Genomic DNA, 15201 nt, shown 5'->3' on the forward strand with positions numbered 1-15201 from the left:
AGATACATAATATTGATACATGCTACGATAAATTAGAAAATCTGTTACCACATACATAGATAACACGTGTTATATACGTATCTAATGTTACTCAGCGCATTGAAAACAAACTTTGCTTTTCTCCCTGTAAATGTCAGTTGATGCCTTTTCTGTTTTTCTCATAAAACAAACAAAACACAGCGACTTAAAGCGTAAACATGTTTTAGCTTGCGTAGTATTAATCCGTAAGTACGGGACATCTACTAATTGATGATTAGAATTTACTAATTAGTTCTTTATAACTGTCGTTTGTACAGTCTGGCCTTTACCACGTGATCTGGTGTCCTACACTGACCTACTTTATTATCGAATTAGCATGACTGTTCAACATTGTTCTACTGAACCATGTCATGGTGATCTGTTAGGACCTATATCTGCTCAAGCCTGCATGAGTTCTGACCTTTGTGATCCGACCTGTGGTAGCTCGAACCTCTGTATTAACTCAAATCTACACGCGTTTTGACCTTTGTGATCCGACCTGTAGTAGCTCGAGCTTCTTTATTGACTCAAATCTACATGAGTTCTGACCTTTGTGATACGACCTGTAGTATCTCCAGCCCCTGTACTGACTCAAATCTACACACGTACTGACCTTTGTGTGTTCGGACCTTCAATGTTTATGTGATATGACTTGTAATTTTGAACTTTCATGAGTTATGATCTATGAGTTTCGACCTATATCAGTTATTTCTGACCTATGACCATGACCTGTGGCCCATGACCTATTGAACTTGGATGAATTATGACAGGCTATGCAAGCTATGACCTACGAGTGAAGAATTATATTAGTTTTGATGTGTAGTTGGAGTCTGTGAAGGGTTTTACTGACTATTGATATAATTTGAGATGGAAGCTCTATAAAAATATATGTAAAGACATTACATAGTGAGTGAAAAAGAAAATATATCATGATACAACATACAAGTTAGATTTTCAAAACGTTATTTTAAAACAGTTGATACATCGCATATACAATTTTACAGAAATTAAGCAATTCGTTTTTTAACTTAAAAGGAAGATGTCCCACGTTCTAAGTGCAAATCGCCAGAGGGGAGAGATTTGGTCGTAAAACTTTGTGACAGTCTGACCTCACACCTCCACAAAGATCGATCAGTGGCTCGCGTGATGTTATAACGGCCCGGGGGGAAGGGGTATATCGTCAACGAACGTCTTTATATCTAGAATCTGGATCTGAGATACGACCAAGATGGTTTCCATATCGTGTTTTCCGTGTTATTGTTGTTTTTTAATCCTGTTGGAGCCCGAAGTGATACATGATTTGGTTAATATGTTACAAATCATTGTTGTCTCGGGAAGGTGACACTGTTCTTCCTGTTCAAATCACGTGTTCTCCGGACCGCCATTTACTTATAGGTAAAGTTAAAGAGGGGTTTGAAATAATATATGTATACAAATTTATCATCGACCGCCAGTGGTGATATAAGAGAGTTTTCTCATTTACAATAGCAGCTGTAAAACAACTCATAAAAGCAATGAACACTTCGTTTATTTTGCCAAACAGCTAAAATTGATTTTGTAATTTGTTTCCAGGCGTGTTTCTATCTAAAAGTGCTCTCGGATTTGTCGATATACTCAAAACTTCGATACCGAGATCGTTGATGTCCATTTGTGACCAGCACGTATTGTTTGTTACGGTTAAAACGACCATTCGTCGGTATTCTGAACGGTTCGATGTTAGGACTGTAAAGATAAAGTGTTTTGGTGTGATAAATTACTCTCGCTTTGTCGTATGGTGTTTTGGATACCAAACGGGTTCAACAGAGAACCGCGCAATATTCTGATATATGTACAGTACAGTAAAATCTTTGAATGCATACACTATGGTTCATTACGTGCCTGGACACATAACCTGTCTAGAGCATGTCAGGGTCCTACAACCGCGTGCGAAACTGCCAAGGCACAACATGTGGTCTTAATACTGTAAGGGTCCCAGTAAAACAAGTGTGACCACAACGTCCTATCAACAGTCACGAGAATGCAAGAACTGATGGACTGTCTCTAGAGATTGAAGATTTTTACAAATGTAAAAAAGTGCAAGATCCTATAATTGATTCTACAGACAGTAGCAAGATTGAAAAGGTATCGGCCTGTAAGGATCGCTTAAGCGGCCTCGTGTCTGCAAGGGCACCACAGGCGACCGCGAGTCTGCAAGGGCACCACAAGCGATCGCGGGTCTACAAGGGCACCACAAGCGATCACGAGTCTGCAAGGGCACTACAGGCGATCGCGAGTCTGCAAGGGCACTACAGGCGATCGCGAGTCTGCAAGGGCACCACAAGCGATCACGAGTCTGCAAGGGTACCACAGGCGATCGCAAGTCTGCAAGGGCACCACAGGCGACCGCGAGTCTGCAAGGGCACCACAAGCGATCGCGGGTCTGCAAGGGCACCACAAGCGATCACGAGTCTGCAAGGGCACTACAGGCGATCGCGAGTCTGCAAGGGCACTACAGGCGATCGCGAGTCTGCAAGGGCACCACAAGCGATCACGAGTCTGCAAGGGTACCACAGGCGATCGCAAGTCTGCAAGGGCACTACAGGCGATCGCGAGTCTGCAAGGGCACCACAAGCAGCCGCGAGTCTGCAAGGGCACCACAGGCGATCGCGAGTCTGCAAGGGCACCACAAGCGGCCGCGAGTCTGAAAGGGCACCACAGGCGATCGCGAGTCTGGAAGGGCGCCACAAGCGGCCGCGTGTCTGCAAGGGCACCACAGGCGATCGCGAGTCTGGAAGGGCGCCACAGGCGATCGCGAGTCTGGAAGGGCGCCACAAGCGGCCGCGAGTCTGCAAGGGCACCGCCACAAGCGGCCGCGAGTCTGCAAGGGCACCGCAAACAACCAAGACTACAGGGGTGCCAATCCGCATGAGTACTACATAAGTTGCCTTATATAATGCGAATGAACATGGACATATTGTTAGTGTATTACAATACTACAAAGAGTAAGGAATGTAGTAAGATTGTTATCACATATAATGTACAGGTAACTGTATTGTTGATATGTAATAATTATCATATCTCATGTACAATTAATAATTAAGTAATGAATGTAGATATCGTTTATTATGGTCAAATTCTCCATCCTACGTAACGTTACGCCTCGTATTGTCCGAAGTGGTCAGTCCGGAGGCCCTGTCTGACTGGACATTATTCTTAGGTATTGGAAAGTCCCTTGCTGATCTAAATGTGATAATTCAAATACTTGCTTTCATTCGGTATTGATAAAGATCATTAACGCGCCGCCTTCGTCTGTAGACTGTTTATACAGGGCTACAGGGTCTGACGCTCTCCCAGCAACAAATCATACATATTTAATACGACATCTATGAGACGAGGTTACGTGACTCCCTACGGAAAACAAACCATCAAACATTACGGTTTAGTGTCTCTGGTATATAATCACGACAAGGATTACAATTACAGACAATAACACATGTCTACAAGCACACTGTATCTTCCTGGACGCCACAATGTCGGGCAGACGCATGCTCAACTAGGTTGACGGCAATTTATATTTTTAACGCTACTTTTATAATGGAATTATAATTAATTTAGACAGATACATGACTCGGTATATATAGAAGTCAGTACCAACAAAACTAAGGATGGTGACAAAGATAACCTGCTCACACTTAAACATGTATGAAGTTATATCAAATTGTCTGTCAGAATGGCATCAACAAGGGAACTTCGTTAAACAGGCTTAAACATGTCTAAGCAAACACATCCTTCATGTATGTGTTACTTCGGGATCACATTATTCTAACTAATCTTTGTTCTCAATGCCTTGTTGTCGTCTGTTGGTGTTAACACTTTAAATGGCCTGTGCACCCTTTGATGTTTATTAGCAATGAAATCTTTTCTGCATGTCGTCGCTATTTTGCATGCAGTTTTAATGCTGTCGTGATGCTTGGGTCTGACACAGTGATATCAACCCTATGTATCCATAATAATACGGTCATATACCTTGTACGATGAGGCTTGTGATAGGTACGCTATATCTATACATGTATGTTAGGAACACTGTCGCACTAAAGCAATATTTCAGTGATGTTTTCCTAGAAAATGTTGATGTACGACACGCATGAGTGGTGTTTGTAACCCGTCATGTGACCTTTGTATCAATGTGTGAAATGTGTGTTGATATGTGACTTTGTTTTGGTAACTTACCTGTATGACAGTATGTGACCTGTATTTTGGTATGTTACCTGTTTGACAGCATGTGACCTGTAATTTGGTATGTTACCTGTATGACAGAATGTGACCTGTATTCTGGTATGTTACCTGTATGACAGTATGTGACGTGTATTTTGGTTTGTTACCTGTATGGCAGAATGTGACCTGTATTTTGGTATGTTACCTGTATGGCAGCATATGACATGTATGCCAATATCTGACCTGTATGTCAGTATGTGACCTGTTTGTCAGTATGTGACCTGTATGTCGGTATATTACCTGTATGTCAGTATATGAGCTGTATGTCGGTATATGACCTGTATGTCGGTATACGAGTTGTATGTCGGTATATGACCTGTATGTCGGTATATGACCTGTATGTCGGTATATGACCTGTATGTCGGTATATGACCTGTATGTCGGTATGTGACCTGTATGTCAGTATGTGACCTGTATGTCAGTATGTGACCTGTATGACAGTATTTGACCTGTATTTTGGTATGTTACCTGTTTGACAGCATGTGACCTGTAATTTGGTATGTTACCTGTATGACAGAATATGACCTGTATTTTGGTATGTTACCTGTATGACAGCATGTGACCTGTAATTTGGTATGTTACCTGTATGGCAGTAGGTGACCTGTATTTTGGTTTGTTACCTGTATGGCAGAATGTGACCTGTATTTTGGTATGTTACCTGTATGGCAGCATATGACGTGTATGTCAATATGTGACCTGTATGTCAGTATGTGACCTGTATGTCGGTATATTACCTGTATGTCAGTATATGAGCTGTATGTCGGTATATGACCTGTATGTCGGTATATGAGTTGTATGTCGGTATATGACCTGTATGTCAGTATATGACTTGTATGTCAGTATGTGAGCTGTATGTCGGTATATGAGCTGTATGTCAGTATATGACCTGTATGTCAGTATGTGACCTGTATATCAGTATATGAGCTGTATGTCAGTATGTGACCTGTATGTCAGTATGTGAGCTGTATGTCGGTATATGAGCTGTATGTCGGTATATGACCTGTATGTCAGTATGTGACCTGCATATCAGTATATGAGCTGTATGTCAGTATGTGACCTGTATGTCAGTATGTGAGCTGTATGTCGGTATATGAGCTGTATGTCAGTATGTGACCTGTATATCAGTATATGAGCTGTATGTCGGTATATGAGCTGTATGTCAGTATGTGACCTGTATATAAGTATATGACCTGTATATCAGTATATGAGCTGTATGTCGGTATATGACCTGTATGTCAGTATGTGACCTGTATGTCGGTATATGACCTGTATGTCAGTATGTGACCTGTCTGTCGGTATATGACCTGTATGTCAGTATGTGACCTGTATGTCGGTATATGACCTGTATGTCAGTATGTGAGCTGTATGTCGGTATATGACCTGTAGGTCAGTATGTGACCTGTATGTCAGTATGTGACCTGTATGTCGGTATATGACCTGTATGTCAGTATGTGACCTGTATGTCAGTGTGTGACCTGTATGTCGGTATATGACCTGTATGTCGGTATATGACCTGTAGGTCAGTATGTGACCTGTATGTCAGTATGTGACCTGTATGTCGGTATATGAGCTGTATGTCAGTATATGACCTGTATGTCGGTATATGACCTGTAGGTCAGTATGTGACCTGTATGTCAGTATATGAGCTGTATGTCGGTATATGACCTGTATGTCGGTATATGAGTTGTATGTCGGTATATGACCTGTATGTCAGTATGTGACCTGTATGTCGGTATATGACCTGTATGTCAGTATGTGACCTGTATGTCAGTATGTGACCTGTATGTCGGTATATGACCTGTATGTCGGTATATGACCTGTAGGTCAGTATGTGACCTGTATGTCAGTATATGAGCTGTATGTCGGTATATGAGCTGTATGTCGGTATATGAGCTGTATGTCGGTCGGGATGTGTATGAGATCTGTGTGTCGGTATATGACGTGTATTTTGGAATATATCGTTACTGAACGTGGATGTTGATGGAAGATAATTAAAGGCTTATTTATCATCATTATTTACAACAAATACAACACTCTTAAAAAATCCAAAGTTTCAATAATTTGTTGAACACAGAACACAATCGTTTTCTCTCTCATATTTAGGCTTTGCTTTTCATTCATATTTTAATATAGAACAGTAATTTGTCAGGACAAGTTTCTCCCTAACCTACAGCGGACAAAGTGTCTAATACCCATTTACACGTCTGGTATAACTCTACCCAGGGTTTATAAAATACCATCACTGCTAATGGGCCTCACTTAGTCGATAAGTGTGATGTTAGAAGTAGAGTTGAAGCATGGCTGAGGGCAGTATACTTCATAAGGCAGACACAAACGAAACAGAATCAGCTAGATCTGTTTAAACAAGAAACGTTCCATTTTACTGCGTAACATTAAACAGCTAACCTGAGGTAAACTCGATTGGTTTGTGACATTTCCAAAATATTCGTCATCAAACAGAGTAATATTAACATACGGGTTCACCCTATAGTTAGTTTGTCTGGAGAAAAGTTTGACTTTATTACTTAACGGAAGTTCTTTTAAATCGCCTTTTAGTGATTACCGTGGTTGATTGAGGTTATTTGATTAATCTTAAAGTCACCCTAGAGGGCATGTTTTAATTGATTCTTTTCACACAGATTTTCTAAATAGTAGTAATATTTACTATTGAAAACACTGTTCTAACTTAACATGATCGGCGGAAATCCTTACCAGAGCGGTTCAGCAGTGGTTTTGAGGATAGTGTATAATATAGACTTGAGATTATTGTCGCTTGTTATTTTTCAGTGTAATACGTATTAATGGTAGTTGAACGAAGGCACACCTTAATGGTAGACTTACAACAGAACAACAACATATACATTTATTGTTTACTATCAATACACAGTTATTTATCTCTGATAAAGTTACGTCAGCTTTATACACTACAACCTTTGTTTAAGGTATGTAGTTTAAGGATAATTGATACTTTTTTGTTAGAATTAAATGCTAATTAAGATCGTAAGCATGTGTATGAATGTGTGTGAATAAATGGTTTGAAAACAAAAACCCGGGAAAAAGACTGTAGAACTATGAATGCGATGGTTAGACTTAACAGTCTTGTCTAAACCTGCTTCCTACAATGACAAAGTACTAACTGTCACGGTTCTAACCTCACTTGCGCCTGGTCAGCTTATCGTGAATAAATTTTGTGAAGTCTTATTGGCAATTTGCTATGATTTGTAGATTACAGCTTATGGCTGTTTGATAATCGACATACTTGTTTGAATTAGCCATATATATATATAGATACACAAGTTTACAACTGGTCATCGAGACCTAGTGAATGGTTTCATATCGTCTCCCACGTCCTCACCCAGATAGCTGTCCCCATTGTTATCATCTGTTGTTGTACACTTTACAAGTGTCAGGTAGTGGGTGGAGGTTATAACAATGTCTATTGTCTGTTGTTTTGGAACATTAACAAACACATACTAAAGGGATTTCAGTAAGATTATCTTAAATTGTAACAGCATCATATCCTTACTAAGTCGTGGATTCTAAATTTATTACATAATATTTTACAACAACAATATAATATTCACCTTTTTATACAAAATATATTTCTTATCACATACACAATAGCAGCGGTACGACAGACTTCCCTACACGGACAGTAATTTCACTACCTTGAGACTGTAGGTTACCGATATGCTCAGATCATTACTGACTACATTGCGGTACTTCATTCTAGTCAAAAACGCGTTCTTTCTAGAAAATATTAACTAAGCAGGATACTTGTTACTAGTTTGTACTATTTCCTTATTGTTGTCTTCCTTTTAAGTATAACGCAAAATTTAAGAGTTTATTTATCACGAAGTGTTAAATATATCGAGGCGAAAATGTCATTTATTCTGCTTTGTCGTTTTTCATCAATATCATTTATTGTTTTTTCTTACACATATGTTAACAAGGGAAAAAGAATCTAATTATAACAATATAATACGATAAGATACGGTACGATGCGATGCGATACGACACGATATAATACATGTATTTTCAGGAACATATTTAGGTCCATATGGAGCAACAAAGTCTACATGTACACATTAATATAGAGAAGGGTAGCGAAAAAGAGAGGTGGACGGAGACATGGTTACTGAAAATTATATATATATCACAAACACGTGTACATTCTTTACCACAAACACGTGTGCATTCTTTACCACAAACACGTGTACATTCTTTACCACAAACACGTGTACATTCTTTACCACTAACACGTGTACATCCGTTACCACAAACACGTGTACATTCTTTACCACTAACACGTGTGCATTCTTTACCACAAACACATGTACATTCTTTACCACAAACACATGTACATTCTTTATACTAAAACTGACTGCATTAGTTATGTCGGCGAATTTGTACATGCATTTGTTTTTTTTTCAAAAATGAAACAGCTTTATAGTATCTGAGTTAGGTTACATGTGTCGTTGTTGTGATTGCAAATAAAACACAAGGCATCAAAATAACCGAATCATGCTAAATCATCAAATCACTGTCTGGTCCATTAAAACCAGATGTTATTGTAATCCTCACTTCAGGCAGACATCGCCTCAGATTTCATCATTTCTGAATCAAATAAATGCATGTATCAAAATATTTACTGATTAGATCGATTGGTCATTGTTACATTGTTTAAACTCACCTATTTTTACAAAACGATTCTAATCATATCGGGATATGGTTTTTGATGTAAACGTATTATTATTTATTTCACACAATACTTTGGACCAATATATAAAACTAATTGTCATCGTGTAATGAAATGTGTATAGACCTGACACAGATATATCACATTAACTTGTATATTGCTGAACCTTGTCACGGACAATGGAGGACTCCACCCCGCTTTGTGGAGTATATCTACCTGGTGGCAGATCCGATCACCCTTCCGATGTTATCAGCCTCGCCCCTTAGTGTCCATGTCGGTATTAAATACTACGGACACACGACATAGGCTATCATCAGAATCCGATACCTATAACGTACCTGGTAGGGTAGGGTCAGCAGCCGTCACGCGCTCTCTAAAACAGGTACAAGTGTACTTACATAACGTTTTATTCATGTTAACAAATTTCCAAACAAAGTAAATGTATTGGACAATCTGACGATTCCTGGATCATAGTTCATACAAAAAACCCTGGGTCATAGTTCATACAAAAAACCCTGGGTCATAGTTCATACAAAAAACCCTGGGTCATAGTTCACACAAAAAACCCTGGGTTATAGTTCACACAAAAACCTATCTGAATGAAATTATAACGATGGCCAATCGTGTTTTCTGATTGGAATTTAATGACATTAATGATGATAATAATAATAATAATAAATTTACAATCATACGTTATCAACTTTTTGGTTGGCAGTTAAGCTATTGAACTATTTCTAATTTTCCGATTCTCATCATTAGCACATCAAATTCGAACCAATACCCACCAACCCAATGTTGCAAACGTAAAACAAGTCCTGCATTGAATGTTTCACGGCACGACATTTGTATGTGTTATTGGCTTATTATCTTCCATAGTTTGACTTACAGTCTTGTGTCTCCATTAGACAATGAATGTCAGTCTAAAATACTGAAATTTTCACTACACGTTTTCAGCGTTGATGTTTTTAACTTCGGTCTTTCTGACAGGTATAACCGCACATCCCCTCGTTATTTAAGTCAATGTCGCGCGCTTTGTTCTGTTGCACATGACAGCGTTGAGATCTACTATGGTATAAACAGATGTATATGAAAATTATTTGTCGTAACATATCCTTGTATACCTCTATAGTTACATGTCCCTGTATACCTCTATAGTTACATGTCCCTGTATACCTCTATAGTTACATGTCCTTGTATACCTCTATAGTTACATGTCCCTGTATACCTCTATAGTTACATGTCCCTGTATACCTCTATAGTTCCATGTCCCTGTATACCTCTATAGTTACATGTCCCTGTATACCTCTATAGTTACATGTCCCTGTATACCTCTATAGTTACATGTCCTTGTATACCTCTATAGTTACATGTCCTTGTATACCTCTATAGTTACATGTCCTTGTATACCTCTATAGTTACATGTCCCTGTATACCTCTATAGTTCCATGTCCTTGTATACCTCTATAGTTACATGTCCCTGTATACCTCTATAGTTCCATGTCCTTGTATACCTCTATAGTTCCTTGTCTTTGTATACCTCTATAGTTCCATGTCCTTGTATACCTCTATAGTTCCGTGTCCCTGTATACCTCTATAGTTCCTTGTCTCAGTGTTCCTCTATAGTTTCATGTCCTTGTATACCTCTATAGTTCCATGTCTTTGTATACCTCTATAGTTCCATGTCCTTGTATACCTCTATAGTTCCATGTCATTGTATACCTCTATAGTTCCACGTCCTTGTATACCTCAATAGTTCCATGTCCTTGTATACCTCTATAGTTCCATGTCCTTGTATACCTCTATAGTTCCACGTCCTTGTATACCTCTATAGTTCCATGTCTTTGTATACCTCTATAGTTCCACGTCCTTGTATACCTCTATAGTTCCACGTCCTTGTATACCTCAATAGTTCCATGTCCTTGTATACCTCTATAGTTCCATGTCCTTGTATACCTCTATAGTTCCACGTCCTTGTATACCTCTATAGTTCCATGTCTTTGTATACCTCTATAGTTCCATGTCCTTGTATACCTCTATAGTTCCATGTCCTTGTATACCTCTATAGTTCCACGTCCTTGTATACCTCAATAGTTCCATGTTCTTGTATACCTCTATAGTTCCATGTCCTTGTATACCTCTATAATTTCATGTCATTGTATACCTCTATAATTTCATGTCATTGTACACCTCTATAGTTCCATGTCCCTGTGTACCTCTATAGTTCCATGTCCTTGTATACCTCAATAGTTCCATGTTCTTGTATACCTCTATAGTTCCATGTCCTTGTATACCTCTATAATTTCATGTCATTGTATACCTCTATAATTTCATGTCATTGTACACCTCTATAGTTCCACGTCCTTGTATACCTCTATAGTTCCATGTCCTTGTATACCTCTATAGTTCCATGTCCTTGTATACCTCTATAGTTCCATGTCCTTGTATACCTCTATAGTTCCATGTCCTTGTATACCTCTGTAGTTCCATGTCCCTGTATACTTGTAATCGACATTGATCGACATGACCGTTGTCTATGAAGCCCAAGATGCTTAACACTGTACCTAGTTCTCCTGGTCTTTTTCTGTGATCTTTGCGTGCATATTTCTTTTTAATTTTCATATTTGGCGTTGAATGAATCTATGTTGAGTTAGACTGTTGCCTCTCTTTACACTTCACTATTCTTTGTTTTTTTTCATCTTTCCATCCCGTAGAATCACTTCATGATAAATAACTATGCCATTACTTCGTTTCTGAGTGACATTACACGCGTTACATTTGACCTGACTACAGGAATGCTCAGAAAACACAATGTAAAAACTGCAAACATTTGACCTGACTACAGGAATGCTCAGAAAACACAATGTAAAAACTGCAAACATTTGACCTGACTACAGGAATGCTCAGAAAACACAATGTAAAAACTGCAAACATTTGACCTGACTACAGGAATGCTCAGAAAACACAATGAAAAAACTGCAAACATTTGACCTGACTACAGGAATGCTCAGAAAACACAATGTAAAAACTGCAAACATTTGACCTGACTACAGGAATGCTCAGAAAACACAATGTAAAAACTGCAAACATTTGACCTGACTACAGGAATGCTCAGAAAACACAATGAAAAAACTGCAAACATTTGACCTGACTACAGGAATGCTCAGAAAACACAATGTAAAAACTGCAAACATTTGACCTGACTACAGGAATGCTCAGAAAACACAATGTAAAAACTGCAAACATTTGACCTGACTACAGGAATGCTCAGAAAACACAATGTAAAAACTGCAAACATTTGACCTGACTACAGGAATGCTCAGAAAACACAATGAAAAAACTGCAAACATTTGACCTGACTACAGGAATGCTCAGAAAACACAATGAAAAAACTGCAAACATTTGACCTGACTACAGGAATGCTCAGAAAACACAATGTAAAAACTGCAAACATTTGACCTGACTACAGGAATGCTCAGAAAACACAATGTAAAAACTGCAAACATTTGACCTGACTACAGGAATGCTCAGAAAACACAATGTAAAAACTGCAAACATTTGACCTGACTACAGGAATGCTCAGAAAACACAATGAAAAAATTGCAAACATTTGACCTGACTACAGGAATGCTCAGAAAACACAATGTAAAAACTGCAAACATTTGACCTGACTACAGGAATGCTCAGAAAACACAATGTAAAAACTGCAAACATTTGACCTGACTACAGGAATGCTCAGAAAACACAATGAAAAAACTGCAAACATTTGACCTGACTACAGGAATGCTCAGAAAACACAATGTAAAAACTGCAAACATTTGACCTGACTACAGGAATGCTCAGAAAACACAATGTAAAAACTGCAAACATTTGACCTGACTACAGGAATGCTCAGAAAACACAATGTAAAAACTGCAAACATTTGACCTGACTACAGGAATGCTCAGAAAACACAATGAAAAAACTGCAAACATTTGACCTGACTACAGGAATGCTCAGAAAACACAATGAAAAAACTGCAAACATTTGACCTGACTACAGGAATGCTCAGAAAACACAATGAAAAAACTGCAAACATTTGACCTGACTACAGGAATGCTCAGAAAACACAATGTAAAAACTGCAAACATTTGACCTGACTACAGGAATGCTCAGAAAACACAATGAAAAAACTGCAAACATTTGACCTGACTACAGGAATGCTCAGAAAACACAATGAAAAAACTGCAAACATTTGACCTGACTACAGGAATGCTCAGAAAACACAATGAAAAAACTGCAAACATTTGACCTGACTACAGGAATGCTCAGAAAACACAATGTAAAAACTGCAAACATTTGACCTGACTACAGGAATGCTCAGAAAACACAATGTAAAAACTGCAAACATTTGACCTGACTACAGGAATGCTCAGAAAACACAATGTAAAAACTGCAAACATTTGACCTGACTACAGGAATGCTCAGAAAACACAATGTAAAAACTGCAAACATTTGACCTGACTACAGGAATGCTCAGAAAACACAATGTAAAAACTGCAAACATTTGACCTGACTACAGGAATGCTCAGAAAACACAATGTAAAAACTGCAAACATTTGACCTGACTACAGGAATGCTCAGAAAACACAATGTAAAAACTGCAAACATTTGACCTGACTACAGGAATGCTCAGAAAACACAATGTAAAAACTGCAAACATTTGAAAGGCGGAATAAGTTTATTTAACTTTTGCAAAGTAGAGGAATATCCTGGTAGTGATACAGCAATGTTACCACCAGGTAAACCATTCACTGCAGGGACGGTTGTTACATTATTGCTAGTTGAAATTGGAACCCTTGAACAGATGTGATGTTTGGGGGGGACAAAGAGAACGTTGTCCTGAAGTAGATAATATCGTTACTGTGGTTTGTACTTACTTCAGATCATTATACGGTAACAGGTCTTATCTGTAGATATAATATTACTTACTTTGAAATGCAGAAGAACATTTTGGTAACAGGAGATGTTATGTTTCGGCATGGCTGCATAATTTCTCTAGCTACAATATTGGATGGAGAGGTTGTAATGAATATGTTCTGTATTTTGATCGGCAAAAATTTGATACACCAAATAGATTTTTCTGAACCTCTACCAAACGGAAATGTTTAAAACTGGGCGTAATGTCACTCAGAATCGAAGTAATGCCAGTTATTTATCATGAAGTGATCCTACGAGATGGAAATATAAAAAAAAAAATAATGAAGTGTTTTAATCTTAATTGCAGATAGGTTAGTGATGTTGAGGTGATGCTGAATTGGGATCTATAACCTGTATTGATCGACATTTTTTTATATTGATTAACGTTTTGGCGTAATGCAACCGATACATCTATTGATAATCACCATAGGTTTAGCAGTTTCTTATTTTTCACAAGTGAGACCTTCTCCACGGTTAAATTGATAAAACATGTGCTTGTAATTTGAATTGCCTCGTGCTAAAATGTGGATTGAAACATCACAGTAAGACATAAGGTTCTCGTGTATTGTTATGGACTGGAGGGTTAATGTAAGCAGTTGACGACAAAAATAACTATTATGACACATAATTATATACAAACAAAATCAGAAATTGCAAATTAACTGGTATTAAATGTAGATTGACCCTCCCTGTCTTTCCTGTAATACATATATAGGGTTATACACAGATCAAGGTAAATGCCCGCTTGGTAATGGCTGTGTTACGGCCGTAACAGTGGAATACATTACTTGACAACTAGTTGTTAGTCATTGATGTTGTATAATTAAGCTATTGGCCGATCAAATGATGACCTGCTCGTCACTCACGCCCCCCTCCCGTCTCCTTCCCCCTCCACAACCCTGTTGTGATATTACAATACACTCACTTTGGCTTTAAACATCAAGTTTGAATTTTATTGTTTAAGCGGATAAGTGTCTTTTGTCCATACTAACATTAAGTTACTTCCTCTAGGGTACAATACTTTAACATACCTGTGAACCAGCTAAGTAGGTCACCTGACCAGGTTACCCTATAAAGGTGTGTCAGTGAATGGGTATCTATTTAAATGAAGATGAAATTGACACTACATTATGTGGTAATGTATGTAAATAGTCCGTGCTAGTAAACCTCTTACTTACGTAACGACATTGTGACTTTTCACCTCGTTTATAACAAAAGTTTGTTAATTGTTGTAACGATGTAATATGTAGACAAGATAAGTAAAGATAACAAGA

At 38.3% G+C, this 15201-nt stretch overlaps 1 protein-coding gene across 1 annotated transcript; it reads left to right on the forward strand.

The window, feature by feature from the left end:
* Window positions 1-355: 355 nt before the first annotated feature.
* Window positions 356-2937, forward strand: LOC132552444 (uncharacterized). Its single transcript, XM_060216610.1, has 2 exons — window positions 356-458; window positions 2120-2937. Exons 1-2 carry the CDS (start codon window positions 356-358, stop codon window positions 2935-2937), a joined length of 921 nt encoding a protein of 306 aa, XP_060072593.1.
* Window positions 2938-15201: the final 12264 nt, after the last annotated feature.

Source organism: Ylistrum balloti, unplaced genomic scaffold (genome assembly GCF_031769215.1).
Source record: "Ylistrum balloti isolate Yb309-2 unplaced genomic scaffold, AGI_CSIRO_Ybal_v1 Utg370248, whole genome shotgun sequence".
Classification (NCBI taxonomy): Eukaryota; Metazoa; Mollusca; class Bivalvia; order Pectinida; family Pectinidae; genus Ylistrum; species Ylistrum balloti.